The sequence below is a fragment of the Capricornis sumatraensis genome, chromosome 18 (genome assembly GCF_032405125.1).
Source record: "Capricornis sumatraensis isolate serow.1 chromosome 18, serow.2, whole genome shotgun sequence".
In the NCBI taxonomy this organism is placed as follows: Eukaryota; Metazoa; Chordata; class Mammalia; order Artiodactyla; family Bovidae; genus Capricornis; species Capricornis sumatraensis.
In genome coordinates, this window is record NC_091086.1 from 60301275 (window position 1) to 60322829 (window position 21555).

Consider the following 21555-nt stretch of genomic DNA (forward strand, 5'->3'; position numbering starts at 1 on the left):
CCTAATTAACTTCCAAATGAACAGCCAAGCTAACTGTTTTTGCTACATATACCTGTGGATTTGCCCAAAGTGTCAGCTAGATGTACCACAAACTGCATATTTCTTAGATTCAAACTGAAGTCTAAAAAAAGTGAGTGATAAAAACAATCATAACTGTATTACACCTTAAAATTAGTTCCAGAACTATAAGCTAAATAAAATACTGTAAAAAGTGTACATTTGTCCTTTTTGACAAGATATCCCTCAATGAAAGAGAGGTGTAAACTAAGCACAAGCTGTGAAAAATAAAGTCTATTCTGGAATTATTCTGACAAATTTCAAACATAATATTGGGAATATGTATAAAGGGTAATATTAGGAATCTGTGTCTCTGACATTGACAGGTACTGGCAAGCAGATTCTTGACCACTGAGCCACCTGGGAAGCTTGTTCATTCTCTTAGCACTGCTCAGTGCCATTTTAACACATATGCTAGGTCTATTTTAGGAACAAATTTCCATAAAATTCACATTTACATTGTGCATGAATTGAGGCCAGAATCTGCAGCTTGTTAAGCACTGAGGAAAAGGATGTAGAAGATGTACCTCTATGATATCTGAAAATGGGCCTCCCAGGTGTCCTTAGTGGTCAAGAATCTGCCTGCCAATGTGGGAGACATGGAAGATGTGGATTTGATCCATGGGTCAGGAAGATCCCCTGGATACTGCTGCTGCTACTGCTAAGTCACTTCAGTCATGTCCGACTCTGTGCAACCCCATAGATGGCAGCACACCAGGCTCCCCTGTCCCTGGGATTCTCCAGGCAAGAACACTGGAGTGGGTTGCCATTTCCTTCTTCAATGCATGAAAGTGAAAAGTGAAAGTGAAATCGCTCAGTCGTGTCCGACTCTTAGCGACCCTATGGACTGCAGCGTACCAGGCTCCTCTCCCCGTGGGATTCTTCAGGCAAGAGTACTGGAGTGGGGTGCCATTGCCTTCCTCTGGATAAGGAAATGGCAACTACTCCAGTATTCTTGCCTGGAAAATACTATGGGACAAAAGAGCCTGGAGGCTACAGTATATGGGGTTGCAAGACTGGGACATGACTGAATGACTAAATCACCGCTATATCTGAAAATTGGGAAATTTGTTTTGGGTAAATCCCCTTGTCAGTATTCTCAACTCTTTATTTATCTTCAAGAACCAACCTATGCAGAAATGTACTGTGAGTTGAATTTTTCCCTCCAACCACCTCTAATCCCTCTCTTAAGCATTCTCTGATCAGTTTATTTGATACTATTGAATCAATATTCATTCCTTACCAAAGAACATTTTGTTTTTAAAGTAACTACTTACTTCTAGTGTAACACTGTGTAAAGTAAAAGTGGAAGTTACTCAGTTGTATCTGACTCTTTGCAACTCCATGGACCTTGGAATTCTCCAGGCCAGAATACTGGAGTGGGTAACCCTTCCCTATCTTCTCAACCCAGGGATCAAACCCAGGTCTCGCATATAGCATGTGGATTCTTTATCAGCTGAGATACAAGGAAACCCCAAGAATACTGGAGTGGGTAGCTATCCCTTCTCCAGATATCTTCCTTTCCGAGGAATCAAACTGGGGTCTCCTGCACTGCAGGCAGATTCTTTACCACCTGAGCTATCAGTTCAGTTCAGTTGCTGAGTCGTGTCCAACTCTTTGTGACCCCATGAATCACAGTATGCCAGGCCTCCCTGTCCATCACCAACTCCCGCAGTTCACTCAGATTCACGTCCATCGAGTCGGTGATGCCATCCAGCCATCTCATCCTCTGTCGTCCCTTTCTCCTCCTGCCCCCAATCCCTCCCAGTATCAAAGACTTTTCCAATGAGTCAACTCTTTGCATGAGGTGGCCAAAGTACTGGAGTTTCAGCTTTAGCATCATTCCTTCCAAAGAACACCCAGGGCTGATCTCCTTCAGAATGGACTGGTTGGATCTCTTGGCAGTCCAAGGGACTCTCGAGAGCCTTCTTCAACACCACAGTTCAAAAGTATCAATTCTTCAGTGCTCTGCCTTCTTCACAGTCCAACTCTCACATCATACATGACTACCGGAAAAACCATAGCCTTGACTAGACAGACCTTAGTCGGCAAAGTAATGTCTCTGCTTTTGAATATGCTATCTAGGTTGGTCATAACATTTCTTCCAAGGAGTAAGCATCTTTTAATTTCATGGCTGCAGTCACCATCTGCAGTGATTTTGGAGCCCCAAAAAATAAAGTCTGACACTGTTTCCACTGTTTGCCCATCTATTTGCCATGCAGTGATGGGACCAGATGCCATGATCTTCTTTTTCTGAATATTGAGCTTTAAGCCAACTTTTTCACTCTCCACTTTCACTTTCATCAAGAGGCTTTTGAGTTCCTCTTCACTTTCTGCCATAAGCGTGGTATCATCTGCATATCTGAGGTTATTGATATTTCTCCCAGCAATCTTGATTCCAGCTTGTGTTTCTTCCAGCCCAGCGTTTCTCATGATGTACTCTGCATAGAAGTTAAATAAGCAGGGTGACAGTATACAGCCTTGACGTACTCCTTTTCCTATTTGGAACCAGTCTGTTGTCCAGTTCTAACTGTTGCTTCCTGACCTGCATACAGATTTCTCAAGAGGCAGGTCAGGTGGTCTGGTATTCCCATCTCTTTCAGAATTTTCCACAGTTTATTGTGATCCACACAGTCAAAGGCTTTGGCATAGTCAATAAAGCAGAAATAGATGTTTTTCTGGAACTCTCTTGCTTTTTCCATGATCCAGTGGTTATTGGCAGTTTGATTTCTGGTTCCTCTGCCTCTTCTAAAACCAGCTTGAACATCAGGAATTTCATGGTTCACATATTGCTGAAGCCTGGCTTGGAAAATTTTGAGCATTACTTTACTAGTGTGTGAGATGAGTGCAATTGTGCAGTAGTTTGAGCATTCTTTGGCATTGCCTTTCTTTGGGATTGGAATGAAAACTGACCTTTTCCAGTCCTGTGGCCGCTGCTGAGTTTTCCAGATTTGCTGGCATATTGAGTGCAGCACTTTCACAGCATCATCTTTCAGGATTTGAAAGAGCTCTACTGGAATTTCATCTCCTCCACTAGCTTTGCTCGTAGTGATGTTTTCAAGGCGCACTTGACTTCACATTCCAGGATGTCTGGCTCTAGGTGAGTGATCACACCATCGTGATTATCCATGTTGTGAAGATCCTTTTTGTACAGTTCTTCTGTGTATTCCTGCCATCTCTTCTTAATATCTTCTGCTTCTGTTAGGTCCATACAATTTCTGCCCTTTATTGAGCCCATCTTTACATGAAATTTTCCCTTGGTATCTCTAATTTTCTTGAAGAGATCTCTAGTCTTTCCCATTCTGTTCTTTTCCTCTATTTCTTTGCATTGATTGCTGAAGAAGGCTTTCTTATCTCTACTTGCTTTTCTTTGGAACTCTGCATTCATAAGCTTATATCTTTCCTTTTCTCCATGGCTTTTCGCTTCTCTTCTTTTCACAGGTATTTGTAAGGCCTCCCCAGACAGCCGTTTTGCTTTTTTGCATTTCTTTTCCATGGGGATGGTCTTGATCCCTGTCTCCTGTACAATGTCACGAACCTCATTCTGTAGTTCGTCAGGCACTCTATCTATCAGATCCAGGCCCTTAAATCTATTTCTCACTTCCACTGTATAATCATAAGGGATTTGATTGAGGTTATACCTGAATGGTCTAGCAGTTTTTCCTGTTTTCTTCAATTTGAGTCTGAATTTGGTAATAAGTAGTTCATGATCTGAGCCACAGTCAGCTCCTGGTCTTGTTTTTGTTGACTGTATAGAGCTTCTCCATCTTTTGCTGCAGAGAATATAATCAGGCTGATTTCTGTGTTGACCATCTGGTGATGTCCATGTGTAGAGTTTTCTGAGCTATCAGGGAAGCAAAAAAATCTCGAAATTCTAATCCCTCAGGTTTTATGAAAGTGAAAGTGTTCGTAACTCAGTCACATCCGACTGTTTTAGGGACCCGAGTCACTTCTTAATTTTAAATGACTAACATTGAATGATTTCACTTATAACACTCCAAAATAATTTTGCATAGTTCTTTTCTGTCACATTTCTGTTTTCCCTTTTCTGACTTTTTATCACTATGGCTGGGTAGAAATACAAGGGTAGTTAAGCGGAACTATTCAGTTCTACTTGAGTCAAAATTCAACTGCAACCCCATGAATAAGATTCTTTGACTCCAAGCTGTTCTAGTCTGTATGTTATAGATTTCCAAGAGAATTAGGTCACATAGAAAACCAAGAGGTAAATACCATAAGTCTGGGACTCATGCCTCGTATTAAACCTACCGTTTAAACGTAGGTTAGCTATTTTTTTTTTAATTTCAGATAAAAATGTATTTATTCTAAGTGTTTAACCACTATTTCTAGCACGTATTTTTAGTAAGCTCTGTGTGAAGAGCCTAAAAGAGAGAAGATTGTTCTGATAAAGGGACTACATATTTTCAGAGTCTTGGTTCAGCTTATGAGCAGAAGAAAACCCATTTTCTTCCAGACTGACAGTTGTAAAATGATCAGATTTCTAAAATGGGGCTTGTCCTGCTATATTTCATAGAGGCGTATTGATAACAATGCAATCTGAACTTTGCTGATAGTTGCTGCAGGAAACGTTGAGGTTGAATAATATTTTCAATTTCAGATCCAACTTTCAAATCCAGTAGCTGTTGTTCTTAAAGTAACCCCAAATGGAAAATTTCTTAAACACAGGTTACTTTAGATGATGTAATAACCAGATTGCCAACTGATTACATTTTAAGGATGTTATTCTTTTCATGTGACAAGATTGCTCACATCTCCTTAGCAATTCAGCCTTCATCCTCACTCATCCTTGATATCAGGCCTCTGGGGAAGGATATTATGAGAAGATATTTTTGTGATATGAACTTAAGTCAAAGAAGGTAAATCAGTGTCAACATGCCATGGCCTAATGCTTTGGGAAAACCCAGTGATATTTCTCTTAACCACTTTTCTATGGAGTCTGGATCGAATGTTTTTTGCAATCAGATTTCTTTTATACCTTTATCTATTCGTGTTTAAATTGATTTTGCATGTTGAATTTCCTTTAAGTAACAGAATTGCTATTAGAACCATCATTGCCCAAAATGGTCAATTCCTTGTCTTGGTCAAAAAGTTTCAAGTGATTTATTCTGTTATTTTCTGATGTTATTTTCACTTAGTGAGCTCCTAGATTTCTTGGGATGTTCTATAGCCTGGATCTCTGTGGTACTGTCTTCTACCATGTTTGTCCATAGGTTTTTACGATGTTTATACCTTAGCAATACGCTTTAGGTACCCTGTTAAAAGAGTATGCCTATGCTATGTTTCCCTCAAGATGGTGGACGAGGAGGCTGGGGACACAGAGAGGATGGAAGCCAGCATGGAGTTGCCACAGACCCCTCAGCACCTGGCGTCTGTGATGCATTAAGCCTCATCAGTCTAGACTGGATTTCCTTAGAACAGTGGATAATGGTACAGGAGTCCAGCTGGAATCACATTGCAAACTCTTCAGATACATTAGATTTCTCTGGGCAAGACTTTGAGTTTTGCAAGATAGTAGGTAGATGACCGGATAAGGCAATGGCACCCCACTCCAGTACTCTTGCCTGGAAAATCCCATGGATGGAGGAGCCTGGTGAGCTGCAGTTCATGGGGTTGCTAAGAGTCAGACACGACTGAGCAATTTCACTTTCACTTTTCACTTTCATGCATTGGAGAAGGAAATGGCAACCCACTCCAATGTTCTTGCCTAGAGAATCCCAGGGATGGGGAAGCCTGGTGGGCTGCCATCTATGGGGTCACATAAAGTTGGACACGACTGAAGCAACTTAGCAGCATGCTAGGCATGGGTTGTATTTCAATTATACTCTGTTCTAGAAAGTATGACAGAGTTTGTAATATTTCCATTACCACAATCACCTATCTTTTGAGATTTTCTTAATGTTGAAATCGGAAGAGTTTCTCTGTTGCTTTCAATAGAAATCCCAGTTTTTGTGGCCTGGAACCTAGTCTGTTCACCTTCTCATGAATTTCATCTTTTTAGATATTCCCCTCATTACAATTTGTCATTCTTTTCAGCAAAGATGGTACTTAATATTTCCTGTATCAGAAAAGATTAATGTTTGAACCCTCTTCTTGGATGACATAAGACACCATTTTTTATATCTTCATTTCAGGTAATGGTATCCAATAAACTGTCAAGACTCATGGGCTTCATGTATTTACATTCAATAGACTTTTGAATCCACCGCAGTAAAACTTCCATGCTTTCAAATTTTATTGAAATTACTCTTTTCAAGTTAACCAGGGATGTCCATCCTGCCAAATCCAGTTCAGCCTTTATATTCCAATTTAACTTCTTGTAGAAGTGGACAGATCATCTGTCCACTTAGAACCCTCCTTTCTAAGAGTGCATCCTTACTCTCCCAGTTTTCCTTCTCTCCAGGGCTGTTCTTTCTCTTACACCTTCTCCTATTCAAAGACTGGACTCCTTTAGACTCAAAAGTCTGGGGATTTTACTGCTCAGTCTTTCACTTCCTGTTTTCCTTATAGTTCTCTCCCAGATGAGACTGTTCCTATTACCTTACATTTAGACTGATCTAACTGATCATTTATATTTTCTGTTTATTCAGAAAGCGTATTTGAACTCTACAACCATTTCTAATTTTCTAGTTTTTATTCCACATTTATTTTTTTGGCATCTCAGACATAACATTGCAAAATCATTGATTGCTCCCACTCTTTTTTTTCTCAAAGGGAATTTTTTCCCCTAACTCTATCCAGTGCCATGAACAGGCTTATCAAATACATGCTGGGTCAAATACAAAGAAACAACACAAAAATTGAGTCATTTGTAATTTCTTCTTTATACTGATACCACTCTAACAGAAAGCTGTATAGTTTGTAGCCAGCTTATAGCACTATTTCATGTATTGTTCCATTTCCTTCTATTGTTTCACATTTGTCCATGATGACATCATTTCTTCTCTGAATTTTGTTAAACTATTCTACAGTCCGATTCAAAGTAACCACTATAATTTTTCCAGAATCTAAGTAAATCTATGTCCTTTGTTTAGAATATTTTCCCATTTCTTTCATAAAAAAAAAAAAAAAATTAAAGACAATGTTAATCAGGTGCTACAGGGCTTGCTCATCCTATGCCCTAGCCATCCACTTCATTCATTCTGCCAGTTAATTAAAGCATCTATTTGTTTTTCAACCAAGTAAAGCTTTTTCTTCATTTTGATCTTTGACTTTAGTCTGTTATATCCAAGTATTTTTCCCCTTGTACTTTTCACATAGTAGTTCATTTTTTTCTCTTCAGGTGTTGATGAACTGTCACTTACGGTAACATGGATATGAGACAGAAGATGTATTAGAGTTTTAAGGAGAAAAGAAAACATTCTCTCCTTAAATCTATTTAGGAATAGTTTGGAACATTTCGAGAATATATAATGATTGTTGACTATATTTTGTATTCACATTTATGTTAATTAAATATTGCTGAATAATGGAAAACCCCCAAGGCTATAGAGAAACGTCATGTATAACCACATTGTATGTGTCTGTGAGTTAACTGAGGATTGGCTGAACTTGGCTGGCTTCTGTTTGCCAACTGTGCGACCTCCAGGACACTCAGTCCTGCATCTGGTCATTTATCAGGTAGCTCTGCTCTAAGAGGGACCCTGACAACTCCGCCTGTGAGGTTCATCTTTCTTCTGGGGACCAGTAGACTAGTCCTGGCATGTTCTTCTTATGGCAGTGGCAGAGCATAAGAGGAAACCTAGACCCAGACGTGAGATAAGACACCATCACTTTCAACTCATTCAATTGCCCGAGTTAGCTGAAGGCCAAACCTAAGGGAAGAGAACCCTGAAAAAATACATGAATTAGTGAGGGAAGAAGATTTGTGGCTGATAATGCAATCTACTTCCTGTTTATTTTATCATTATTTAACTAAACAAGGTGCTAGGTGATGTGGACATGATGGTTATTAATCAAAATGTTTTGGTTTTTATTTTGTATATATCTTCAAACTTCAGCTATGATGAAATTATAAGATAAATTAATCCCTGACCTGTTATCCTAAAAAAAAAAAATTGTACATACAGCAATTAGAAGTTTTATTAAAGGTTTATTTTTTTTTCCAATGTACTATGAACTTCACAGAGACAGGTTTGTTTGTTTGTTTTAATCTTTCCTTTATTAATTACTGCAGTTTTGCCATCTACTACCTCCTACTCTACTCATGGAGTTTAAAGTTTTGCTTTTTAACTTTTTGAATTAGTAATTAAATTGAATATTAAGTAAGGACAGACAGGAAAATAATTAATATCAGTCTATGCAAATATAAAATGGATGGGCAAAATGGAGGGCCAAATACAGAAAGTAAAAGTTCACATTTCAATATTTGAGTATAATAGATTTAATACCTTCCTTGGTTCAGTTTTCTTTATCATAGCACCAGGTAAAAGAAGATTCATCCTTGTTTTGTTTTTTTGTTTTTCCTTTAGATACTTCATTGACTACAATGCTGAAGATGATAGATTTTTTAACATTGATGCCAACACTGGTACCATTAAGACTACCAAGGTTCTTGATAGAGAAGAAACTCCATGGTACAACATCACAGTTGCTGCTTCAGAAAATGGTAAACTCCTTTATTTTATGAACCATAGAAAAGATGTCACTTAAACATGAAGATTTATGCTGAGATTTTCTCCAGAGCAGAGCTTTCATGATTTTTATTTTTTTTAATGCACCTAACAGAGTGCACAGAATGTATTAGACACAGTTACTCATTGTCAGATGCGATTAGTAAATCTTATATCTTTTCCTTTACTATAATCTCTGCATAATGGTAGAAAATTGATATCACAGAGTAGTTAGTCTGCATCACTTAATCAAAATATCTAATTCTCTTCTTAATTGTGAGACTTGCTTTGTCATGTGCTTATGCCTTACTTAAGTAGAAGAAGAATGCTTCATATACAGTGAAGCAGTTAGGAAAATAAAGAGAAGAAAAGAAAATTTAACATTTTACTTGAATGATTTTGTCAATACAACACCTTTCTTCAAGCTTCAATTGACTCTTAGAAATTTTACAGTAAAGGAGTAGCTCTTGATATTTCAACAGGCAGGTCTAAGTCATTTTTAACAAATATACACCACCATACAACTGAGGAAGGCCGTTGTTTGATCCTCATCCAGAACACTGCATTGTGCTAAATAACCACATTATTAAAAAAGTATAACTATCAACAATTATCTCAAAGTTCAAAGATATGCATAAATGTTTTGAAATGAAATTAGAATAAAGCTCTAGGAAAATGGATCTGCTATCAAGAAATTGAAGTATGTATTTACATGTTGAGAAAGAATTCAAAGGTATAAACTGCCCCAAGTTTACTATTATACATGAAAAATGAAAGTGAAAGCATTAATTGATCCATCATGTCTGACTTTTTGTGACCCCATGGACTATAGCTCCTCAGACTCCTTGGTCCAAGGAATTTTCCAAGCAAAAATACTGGAGAAGGGGATCCCCTTCTCCAGGGGATCTTCCTGACCCAGGGATTGAAACTGCATCTCCTGAATTGTAGAGTCTCCTGTATTTCAGGCAGATTCTTTACCATCTGAGCCACCAGGGAAACCCAGTATTATATATATCATACGTATGTGTGTGCACTCAGTTGTGTCTGACTCTTTGTGACCCCATGAACTATAGCCTGCCAGGTGCCTCTCCATGGGATTTCCCAGGCAGGAATACTGGAGAGGGTTATCATTTCCTTCTCTGGGGATCTTCCCGACACACAGATCAAACCTGCGTCTGTTACATATCCTGCATCAGCAGGTGGTTTCTTCACTACTAGAGACACCTAGGAAGCCCAACTTACAATGTCTTTTAAAAGATTTCAATATATTCATAAGAGAATTATAAACATTAAAATTTAGGAATACTTTATATTAGAAAATGGTATACAGTTCAGTTCAGTCACTCAGCTATGACTGACTCTTTGCAACCGCATGGACTGCAGCATGCCAGGCCTCCCTGTCCATCACCAGCTCCCAGAATTTTCACAAACTCATGTCCATTGAGTCAGTGATGCCATGCAACCATCTCATCCTCTGTTGTCCACTTTTCCTCCTGCCTTCAATCTTTCCCAGCATCAGGGTCTTTTCAAATGCGTCAGCTTTTCTCATCAGGTGGCCAAAGTATTGGAGTTTCAGCTTCAGCATCAGTCCTCCCAATCAACACTTAGGATTGATGTCCTTTAGGATGGACTAGTTGGATCTCCTTGCAGTCCAAGGAAATCTCAAGAGTCTTCTCCAACACCACAGTTCAAAAGCATAAATTCTTCAGTGGTCAGCTTTCTTTATAGTTCAACTCTCACATCTATACATGACTGGAAAAACCATAGCCTTGACTAGATGGACCTTTGTTGGCAAGGTAACGTCTCTGCTTTTTAATATGCTGTCTAGGTTAGTCATAACTTTCCTTCCAAGGAGTAAGCATCTTTTAATTTCATGGCTTCAGTCCCCATCTGCACTGATTTTGGAGCCCCAAATATAAAGTCCGCCACTGTTTCCCCATCTATTTGCCATGAAGTGATGGGACCAGGTGCCATGATCTTAGTTTTCTGAATTTTGAGTTTTAAGCCAAATTTTGCACTTTCCTCTTTCACTTTCAAGAGGCTCTTTAGTTCTTTGTTTTCTGCCATAAGTGTGGTGTCATCTGCATATCTGAGGTTATTGATATTTCTCCTGGCAATCTTGATTCCAGCTTGTGCTTCATACAGCACAGTGTTTCTTATGATGTACTCTGTATATAAGTTAAATAAGCACAGTGACAATATACAGCCTTGACATATTGATTTTCTTATTTGGAACCAGTTTGTTTTTTCATGTCCAGTTCTAACTGTTGCTTCCTGATCTGGATACAGATTTCTCAAGAGGCAGGTCAGGTGGTCTGGTATTCCCATCTCTTTCAGAATTTTCCACAGTGTATTGTGATCCACACAGTCAAAGGCTTTGGCGTAGTCAATAAAGCAGAAGTAGATATTTTTCTGGAACTCTCTTATATAAAATGAAATTATACTCTTTCTTCTGCCCTCAGAAGATATAAGAAATTTTTACAAAATATTCAAGCTTCATTTAGAAATACTTTACATACTGTATGATTTACCTTTTTATAGTGTATCAGTTCAGTTCAGTCGCTCAGTCGTGTCCAACTCTTTGCGACCCCATGAATCACAGCACACCAGGCCTCCCTGTCCATCACCAACTCCCGGAATTCACTCAAACTCATGTCCATCGAGTCTGTGATGCCATCCAGCCATCTCATCCTCTGTCGTCCCCTTCTTCTCCTGCCCCCAATCCCTCCCAGCATCATAGTCTTTTCCAATGAGTCAACTCTTCGCATGAGGTGGCCAAAGTACTGGAGTTTCAGCTTTAGCATCATTCCTTCCAAAGAAATCCCAGGGCTGATCTCCATGTCTAATGACTATTAGTATATTCAGTTATCCATCAGTTGTCAAAATGGATTTTAGAATGTATTGACTACTTCAGAAAGAAATCCTGCATCCCTTAGTCATCATGTTCTAATCCCTCTTGCCCATGCCTGAATCCAAGGAGCCACCACTCCAAGTATCTGTTTTTATAGATGTCTTTTCTGTATAGGCTGCTGTAACAGTAGGTCATAAACTTAGTTCTTAAACAACAAACATTTATTTCTCACAGTTCTGGATGCTGGAAGTCCAAGATCAAGAGGCCAACAGATTTGGTGTCTGGTGAGAACACAGTTTCTGTCTCCCAGTGGTATACTCACAGGGTGCAAGAACAAGGGATCTCTCTACGATCACTTTTATAAGGGATCTAATCTCCTTCATGAGTGTTTCACTCTGAATTTGGTGGAGAAAAAAAAAATCAGTATACAGCAATAGTTTTTCCTTTAATTGGCATCTTATATAAAACAATCACATAACATGTAGTTCTTTGTACCTGGTTTACTTCACTTAGTGCATTATTTTCAAATTTCATTTACATTGTAGCATGTATCTGTGTTTCATTCTTCCTTACTGCTAAAAAGCTTTCCTTTATTTGAATATACTGTATTTTATGAATCCATTCCCTACTTGATTGACATTTGGGTTATTTCCACTTTTTGCCTAATTTGAAGAATGTTGTCATAAGCATTGATATGGATGTTTTTGTGTGAATGACTTTTCATTTCTCTTGGGTTATTCCGCTAAGAGTGGGATTGCAGAGTCATACAGAATCTGTGTTTAAATCTTTGATGAATTGCCAGACTGTTTTCCAAAGTGACTAAATTTTACATTCACAGCAGCACTATCTGAGTATCCTAGTTATTCTATATTGTTACCAATATTTAATGTTCCACACTTTTCTGATCATGATCATTCTCTTAGATGTGAGGTGATAGCTCATTGTGGTTTATGCACTTTTATAATGTCTTGAATCACAAAACAATAAAGCTGCTCCAACCTTTTCTATTCTATCTGAATTTTTCATGTGTTCACCTGAAAAATCAACTCAAGTGATTTCCATTTAGATCATTTTTTCAATATAATATTTCTCTTTGAAAATAAGGATTTACTAATTACTTTTAAATGAGTATTATAAATAATACATGAACGGATTCATTTGTTATCATTCTGGTTAATTTTCATTTTCAAAATGGCCAGACTAGTTCTAGAATTGCATGTGCGTACTTACCAGGAACAATAAAATAACTGCCATATGATAAAGCCTCATTTAAAATTAGTTTTAAAATAAAGGAATAAGTGGATTGATAAATTGAAGCATATGCAATGGAGATATTGAAAAGTTTCCAAAAGTATTGTATAGTTATTCTTGCAATCAGGCTCCATGTATAGAAGATGGAAGGGGAAAATCCCTGGGGAGAATACTTGCTTGTCAGAAACAGTAAAGACTTATTTTATAACATCAAATTCAACTCCAGAGGTATTTTGATCAGAAACTTTACTTTCATTCACTTAAATCTCATCTCAACCCATACAATATTTGCATCAAGACAAAGCTACTTTGTAAATATACATGAGTTCAAGGGTATCATGAAAAGTATATTATTTGCAATCATTACCAAAGGAAACCAAAGGGAATGTTAATTTTTACTAAAGTAGCATCTTAGGTATGTACTTACTTTCTTTTTTTTATTACTAATTGGTAGATTTCATATGGGAAATGAGTTAATACACATCTACTAAGTAAAACAGTACAGTAAATCGTAATATCATAAATTTTACAGTTGGTAATAAAGAAGCCTTAGAGACACCTCAATGAGCATTACTAAAATATAATTTAATCCTAATCATAAACAGCTATGTAGAAAGAATGGGCGCTAGTTAAGATTTTATAGCTATACTGGGAGACTGTGTTTAGAAAAGTGCACATTCACTTACTGATGGCTTGGCCTAAGTGCCTATTAAATAGAGTTGTGAGCTCTTCCACATACAATTGTTTGTAAGCATTAACAGAAGCTATGTCATAAACATATTTTCTGGTATATTTCATTTTGGATACTTTTTCAACAGAACTTTTTAAAAGGCTGTACTTTTTTAGTGCATTTTAGGTTTAGCAAAATTCAAAGAAATGAACAACGATTTCCTATGTATCTTCTGCACCTATATACATGCTTAGCTTCCTCCACTATCAATATCCCCCACCAGAGTGATGCATTTGTTACAACTGATGAGCCTACACTGACACATCATAATCAACCAATGTCTATAGTTTGTTGTAGGCTTAACTCTTATTATTCTATGGTTTTGGACAAATGCATAATGGCATATACCCACTAACATAATATCATATAGAGTATTTTGACTGCATTAAAATGTTCTGTGCTCCATCTGTTCATCTCTCTCCATCTCTACCCCTGGTAACCACCTATCTTTTTATTGACTCCATAGTTTTGCCTTTTCTAGAACATTATATAGTTGGAATCATATGGTATGTGGACTTGTAGGTTGGCTTCTTTCACTTAGTAATATAGATTGAAGTCTGTTCAAATCTTCCATGTCTGTTCCAGTTTTGATAATGCATTTCTTTTTGCACTCAGTAATAGGAAATTGTCAGCCTGCACCAGTTTGTTTACCCATTCATCTACTGGAAAACATCTTGGTTGTCTCCAAGTTTTGGCAATGATAAAATAATGCTGCTGTAAATATACATGTGTAGGTTTTTGGGTGGACAGATGTTTTCAGCTCCTTTGGGTAAATACCAAACTCTGCAATCCCTGGATCATATGGTAAGAGTATGTTTAATTTTATAAGAAATGAATACTGTCTTTTGAAGTGCTTGTGCCATTTTGAATACCCACCAGGTATGAATGAATAAGAGTTCCCATTGTTCCACATTCTAACTAGCATTTGGTGGTGTCATTATTCCCTGGATTAGCACCACTCCAATAGATCCATACTGGAATATTGTTTTAACTTGCATTTTTTTCTGATGATATATATGTGGGGCATCTTTTCATAAAGTTATGCCATGTGTGTGTTTTCTTTGGTGAAGTATTTATTAAGATCTCTGGCCCATTTTTTAACCATGTTGTTTGTTTTCTTAACATTTAATTTTAAGAATTCTTGGCATTTTTTTTTTTTTGGATAGCTAATTTATCAGATGTGTCTTTTGCAAATATTTTCTCCCAAACTTTGTCATATCTCCTCATTCTCTTGACATTGTCTTTCAAGAGCAGAAATCAAATTTTTAAAAATCTTAATGTAACAATTTTGGGGAGACTGTTGCTCTATGGAATTATAATTAGAAGTTAATGCTTTTAAATAGTCTACCCACTACCTAGGGGCTTGTGGCAGTAAGAGAAATGTTCTTCCTCTGGGCAGATGAAGCGATGCACCTGATTTAAGAGAGAACAGTAGCAAAGCACCTTTGTGGAAAAGAAAAAAAAGCAGCAACTACAAAAATCTTGCTGCTTTCTTGAGGCGAACAGGCCTTATGCTAGAAGACCATGTGGAGGTTGAGGGTGCCGCAGCTGGGCATCTGTTGCGCATGCAGGTGGGGCTCAGGTGCAATGGAATTGTTAACTACATGGTGTTTGATCTGCCTTCCTTCATCCTCTGGATTTTAGGTCACAGTGATTATTCAGTTGCCCAGTCATGCAAGAAAGGCAGGAACCTTGGGTCTGGTCTATGATTATCTTTTATTTGTTGTTGTTCAGTTCCTAAGTTGTGTCCAACTCTTTGTGAGCCCATGGACTGCAGCATGCCAGACCTCGCTGTCCCTCACCATCTCCCAGAGCTTTCCCAAACTCGAGTCCATTAAGTCAGTGATGCCACCCAACCATTTAATCCTGCCCTTCACTATCTCCCAGAGTTTGCTCAAATTCATCTCCACTGAGTCGGTGGTGCGATCTAATCATTTCATCCTGTCATCCCAACTCCTTGTGTCCTTAATCTTTCCCAGCATCAGGGTCTTTTCCAATGAGTTGGCTCTTGACCTCAAAGAGGTGCCAAAAGTATTGGAGCTTCAGCTTCAGTAACAGTTTACTACTGTAGCTAAACATAGTGAAAGTGAAGTCGCTCAGTCATGTCCAACTCTTTGCGACCCCATGGACTGTAGCCCACCAGGCTCCTCCATCCATGGGATTCTCCAGGAAAGAGTACTGGAGTGGGTTGCCGTTCCCTTCTCCAGGGGATCTTCCCAACCTAGGGATCGAACCCGGGTCTCCCGCATTGCAGGCAGGGGCTTTAACCTCTGAGCCACCAGGGAAGCTAAACATAAGTAGCAGCAGCTATTTTCACTGGTATATTGTGCTTTACAGCCATGTCATTCTAAGAAAAATCCCTGTGAAATGGAAAAAAACAGATATTATTCTTGCTTTATTAAAAAAAAAAAAGAAAGAGAGAGACTTATACAAATCTGAATATTTTTGTTCCTAGATCTGTGTTCATTCTATGTCAGCTGATGTTCATTGAACCCAAGTACTTGTCAGGTATTTTAACTGGTTGAGATTTATCTTATTATTTTGAAAATTCATTCTGTGACATAGGATTATTTTCACCATCTTAAAGAATACACTAGGAATCAAATAAATTCAATATATATGTCTTTGGTCAGAGGAATAGAAAGTGGTGTCTCATTATCACATATCAGAGTTCTCAGGGAAGAGGACTTGATAAATTCCTGCAGAACATTTCTGTTACAGCTAACAATGTAATCCATAATAGAACTATTTGGTAACTTCTGTTACTTTTCTGTTGATGTGTAACAAATAGTCACATGATTTCTGTAGGTCAGAAGTCCAGGAGGGTTCAACTTAGTCCTTTGCTTAAAATCTGGAAAGACTGAAGTTGTGTGTCAGCTGGGCTAGTGGTCTCTTATCTAAAGGCTCCAAGGAAGAATCTGATTTCATGCTCATTTCCCTCACTGGCAGAATCCACTTCATTGAGGATGTAGGTGGGAGGGTTATTATTATTATTTTTTTTTCCTGGATCTTAGCTGGGAGAGCTTTCTCCTTTTAGAAGCTGCCTGAATTTCTTCTTCAAGCATGCAATTGTGTGTCAAGTCCTTCTTATGTTTGAATCTCTTTCATTGTCTCTTCTGCTACCATCTGGAGAAAGTCTCTGCTTTCAGTGGTTTTTCACCTGATTGAGTCAGGCCCACTCCAATAATCTTTGTACATTAAGGTCACCTTCCTTGAGACTTCAGTTACATCTGCAGAATTCCTTCACAACAGGACCCAAATTAACGTCTAGGGAATAATCAAGGGACAGGAATCATAAGCTGGAATCTTTAGAATTCTGCTTCCCATGACCCTAAAATGTCTGTAAAGTTTGGGATAATTTTTTTATAGGATAATAAATATTCTTTCTAATTTGTATGTCACGGCTTACTTTTCCTTTTATATGACTCCTCAGTAAAATAAAGACACTAGTAGGCACTCAATAAGTAGTTCTTAACATGTTTTTTCAAATGACTAGCTCTCATCTCCCTCCATTTCCTTGTTAATGCCTCAGTTCAGGATAATGTATATTTTTATTCTAACTGCTTTTCAGAAATGCCACTGTGTTCATCAGTTCATAATAGCTAAGTTCAGTGAATAGTCTTCATTTCTTATCTCCCTGATTTCTTTGTGATATCTGACTATGTTAATCATCCTCTTTCCTCTTGGGATGCTCTACTTCCTTGGCTGCCATTCTAGTATTTTGGAATGCTGAACTTTATCATCTGTGTTCTAAGGAATACATTAACTGACTCACTCAGAATGCAGTAATAAATGATATCTGCTAGGGAGTGTAGTATTTTAGGGGCTAACCATATAGAGGGATTATTTTGTCTTTGAGGAATTTAAGAGCCTAATGCAAAAGACAGGGTAGCTGAATAATTGCATTATGGATAATCACTGTGAGGATAAGTTTTTTTAGAGACTAGAGAAGCATGAAAACGTGGTGGCGTAATCTCTTCGTGAGGACCAGTGAAGATTTCATAGAGAGTACAATGCTTGGATTGAGTCTTGAGGTGAAGGATGAGTAAAGGTTAGCCTTCATTCTGCTCTCAAAACAGTGGCTCAGATGGTAAAGAATCTGCCTCCAATGCAAGAGACCTGGGTTCTATCCCTGGCCTGAGAAAATCCCCTGGAGGAGAGTATGGCAACCCACTCCATTATTCTTGCCTGGAGAATCCCCATGGACAGAGGAGTCTGGCAGGCTATAGTTCATGGGGTCTCAGAGTCAGACACGACTGAGGACTATGCACAGCACAGAAAAACAGAACAAATAGGATTCAGAACCAAAGTGAAAGTCACTCAGTTGTATCCGACTCTTTGTGACCCCATGGACTATGCACTCCATGGAGTTCTCCAGGCCAGAATACTGGAGTGGGTAGCCTTTCCCTTCTCCAGGGGATCTTCCCAACCCAGGGATCAAACTCAGGTCTCCTGCACTGCAGGCAGATTCTTTACCAGCTGAGCCACAAGGGAAGCCCAATAATGTATTAAGTAACTATGCCATTTACCCTCATTAAATTTTAAAAAAATAGAATTAACCCACTGAAATAGTGTTCTAATGTCACACTATGTTGGGAATTGTTGATGCAAGCCACAAATATCAGGAAGCAAACTAAAGACAGGTGAGTGTGAAAGAATTCTGATGACCATAAGGCAACCAAGTATGTTAAGTAATTCTATGAAGATGCTGAATATAAAAGTTAATATTTGGGAGCTCTGGGGTTTTCATGTTCTTGTTGAGTCTCTAAGTCATGTCTGACCCTTGTGACCTCTTGGACTATAGTCCGCCAGGCTTCTCTATCCGTGGGATTTCCCAGGAAAGCCTACTGGAGTGGATTGCCATTTCCTTCTCCATAAGAACCAAGAAGGATATTTATTATGAGGATTGGTTAATGTCGGCTCATGCAGTTATTGATGTTGGCAAGTCTAAAATCCTCAGATCCCCTGTCCTACATCAAACTTTCTTGCCAGAACCAGAACCAATGCCTCAAAAGTCATCAGGCAAGATAATTCTCTCTTATTAGACGGAAGGTCAGCCTTTGGTTCTATTCAGGTCTTCAACTGATTGGACAAAGCCCACTCACGTAATGAGAACAAATCTGCTTTACTCAGTTTCACAATTTAAATGCTAATCTTACACAAAGACAGCCTCACAAAATCACACAGAATAATGTTTGACCAAATATCTGGGCCCTCCATGAATTAGAAACTGCGGCCCAGTGTCTTCAGTATTATCAGCCCTTCTAGATGATTTTCATGCATACTAATGTTTGAGAACCACTGACCTATGTGATTCTAATGTAAATTAAATTCAAGAAGCATTGTTGTGTTTAAGAATTTGATTTATATATTGGTTCTATCAAGAACTACTCTCATGGACATACACATAGGCACACACTCACTCACTCATATACATACACACATCCTGATGGAGAAATAAACTTCATGTAGGGCATATGTGGCATTTTTTCCCCCTTGTGGCTTTCTTTATTTTATTTTTTTTAATTTATTTTTTATTGGAAGATAATTTCTTTACAGAATTTTGCTGTTGTTATATGGCTTTTGTTTATAATATTTGGTCCGCTCTCAGCTTAATCCTCTGAAAAATGTATATCACACTTTTAGCCACAGACCCTCAAGTAGGCCATGTCCTTTCAATAGTTTTATAATTCTTTCATCTCTTAAAGATTTCTTCTCATTGTTTGCTGCTTTACAAACAATTATTTTCTTTCAAGAACTGTTTCAAAAGTCACAATATCATTGAAATCTTTCTCAACGTCTCAGGCATATTTTGTAGCTCCTTATCTTCTATACTCTATGTATACCTTAGAATAATATTCATCACTTATACTCTCATAGTCTTAAATACACCACTTATATTTTATTGTAATATTTTTGACCTATACTACATTGTGAACATCTCAAATCTAAGAATCAGGTCTATTTTATCTTTGTTTATTAGAGTATTCCCAAATTCTTAGTAAATACCCTGACACATAGAACTGGGTTAATAAAATTTTGTTAAGTTCATGAATATTATTTGTCTTCATTTCTCAGCCCACCTTAATTACCCAACAACTACATCATTCACTACACATTGCAATGATCACTGTGCATTTTCCAGTTTACCTAAATATTCTATTTCTGCTTGTTCTGTTCATTAAATGCGAGAATTCATTGTACCTGATCAATATACCAATGGGACTCTTTTTTATTAATTGTTTGCAAGATGATGTTATTTGCAAAGGAGTAAAATTCAGGGAGATGCTTATTTATTCATCTATCTAATGAGTTCAAAAGGTTCTGATGTCTCCAGAGTTCACAGTTTAAGCAACAACAAAAGCAACTGCATATTTTGTGCATTGATAGGAAAAATTTGCCTCACCTTCCTATTTCACGTTTCTCTCACATTATCTACATAATTGCAGTCCAGAAACCAATGTATACTTTATTTTTATTCATTGAATCTTTCTTGTTTTTCTCCTCAATTTTTATGAAAGCATATTCAAAGATTGGGATCCACAAATTTCAGATTTAATCCAATTGTTAACTGCAGGCATTGGAAATTAAATTTAGATTTTATGAACTCATTCCTTGTTTCCTTTTAATCTGAAGTTAATTTTTGTTAGCAGCTGCAGCTAACAACATAAAACCTTGTTACTGAAGAGTGGGTGGCTTTAAGTCCCTTTGGTTACTTTACATTCTTTCGTTATTGTAAATGTGCTTACTTTGATACATAAAAGTTGTCTTCCATAGTGTGTTCATATTAGCAAGTTCCTTTTGCACAAAAAGGTTCATAATGAGACCTTATACCTTAGCCTACAGAGAGGATAACACACAAAAAAATTGGCATCGCTTTTAACCAATGATCAAAAGTAAGACAACAAAATACTTTTCTGAAATTTTTATTTATACATGCAAGGGTCTGCGTATTAGCTAACTATAGCCATATGATAGATTACTTCAAAACATCAAAAAGTAGTTCAATTTTTTTCTAAGACTTAAAATAAATTTATTGACTCACTTATCTGAATATTCCATAGATAAATTGAGCTTCAGACTTACCTTTATTAGGACTCTTATCTCCATTTCTTTGTATTTTTTTCTGCATTCCCTTTTATCATATTTTGATTTAAGGTTGCTATATTATAGTATCAAGCAACTAGTACTATGTTAACTTTTACTATGTTAATAGGGTGAATGGCACCTTAAGTTGGTACACACTCAGCCTCATTCAGAGTGCAATAAATTGTCACTTTGGATAATAAGATGCTGCGTTATTTAATCTATTTATAAATTAGTCTCCATTCACTTTCTTTAAAAACTATGTGTAGTACATGAACTGTGCCCATAATTTAACTGCTTAGTATGACAAAAGGTATAGAATTGTTCGTATTGGCTCAAGATTTTCAGGACTGACATTTTTATTTTCACTTGCAGTCAATTCCATTAAAATCTCTTGGATTCTACATATAAGGAGGAGGCTCATCAAGCAATTATAACATTTAGTACATTTTATTTTTGTTACTGTTTACTTAATATGTCAATACACTGAGACATTACTTTTTACACTATCCCAAACTCAGTATCAAATTCTAAAATAAGTAGAACATATTAGTTTATTCAAGAGAACTCAAATAACTCAAGCGATTATATATATCCTGCTAAATATGTATTTTTCTGACAAGAGCCCAATAGTCAAAGCTATGGTTTATCCAATAGTCATGTAGGGATGTGAGAGTTGGACCATAAAGGAGGTTGAGCTCCGAATCCATGCTTTCAAACTGTGGTGCTGAAGAAGACACTTGAGAGTCCCTTGGATTGCAAGGAGACCAAAACAGTCAATCCTAAAGGAAATCAGCTGTGAATATTCATTGGAAGAACTGATGCTGAAGCTGAAGCTCCAGTACTTTGATCACCTGATGTGAAGGGCTGACTCATTGGCAAAGACCCTGATGCTGGGAAAGATTGAAGGCAAGAAGAGAAGGGCGCAGAAGAGGATGAGATAGTTAGAC

The 21555-nt window shown here is 37.5% G+C and overlaps 1 protein-coding gene across 4 annotated transcripts in view; it reads left to right on the forward strand.

The window, feature by feature from the left end:
* Positions 1–21555, forward strand: part of CDH18 (cadherin 18) — a 411562-nt gene that overhangs the window by 318038 nt on the left and 71969 nt on the right. For all 4 annotated transcript variants that reach the window (XM_068990438.1, XM_068990439.1, XM_068990440.1 and 1 more), the window contains one exon: positions 8547–8683. In XM_068990438.1, coding sequence (XP_068846539.1) covers positions 8547–8683 — 137 coding nt within the window. The remainder of the gene's footprint in view (positions 1–8546; positions 8684–21555) is intronic.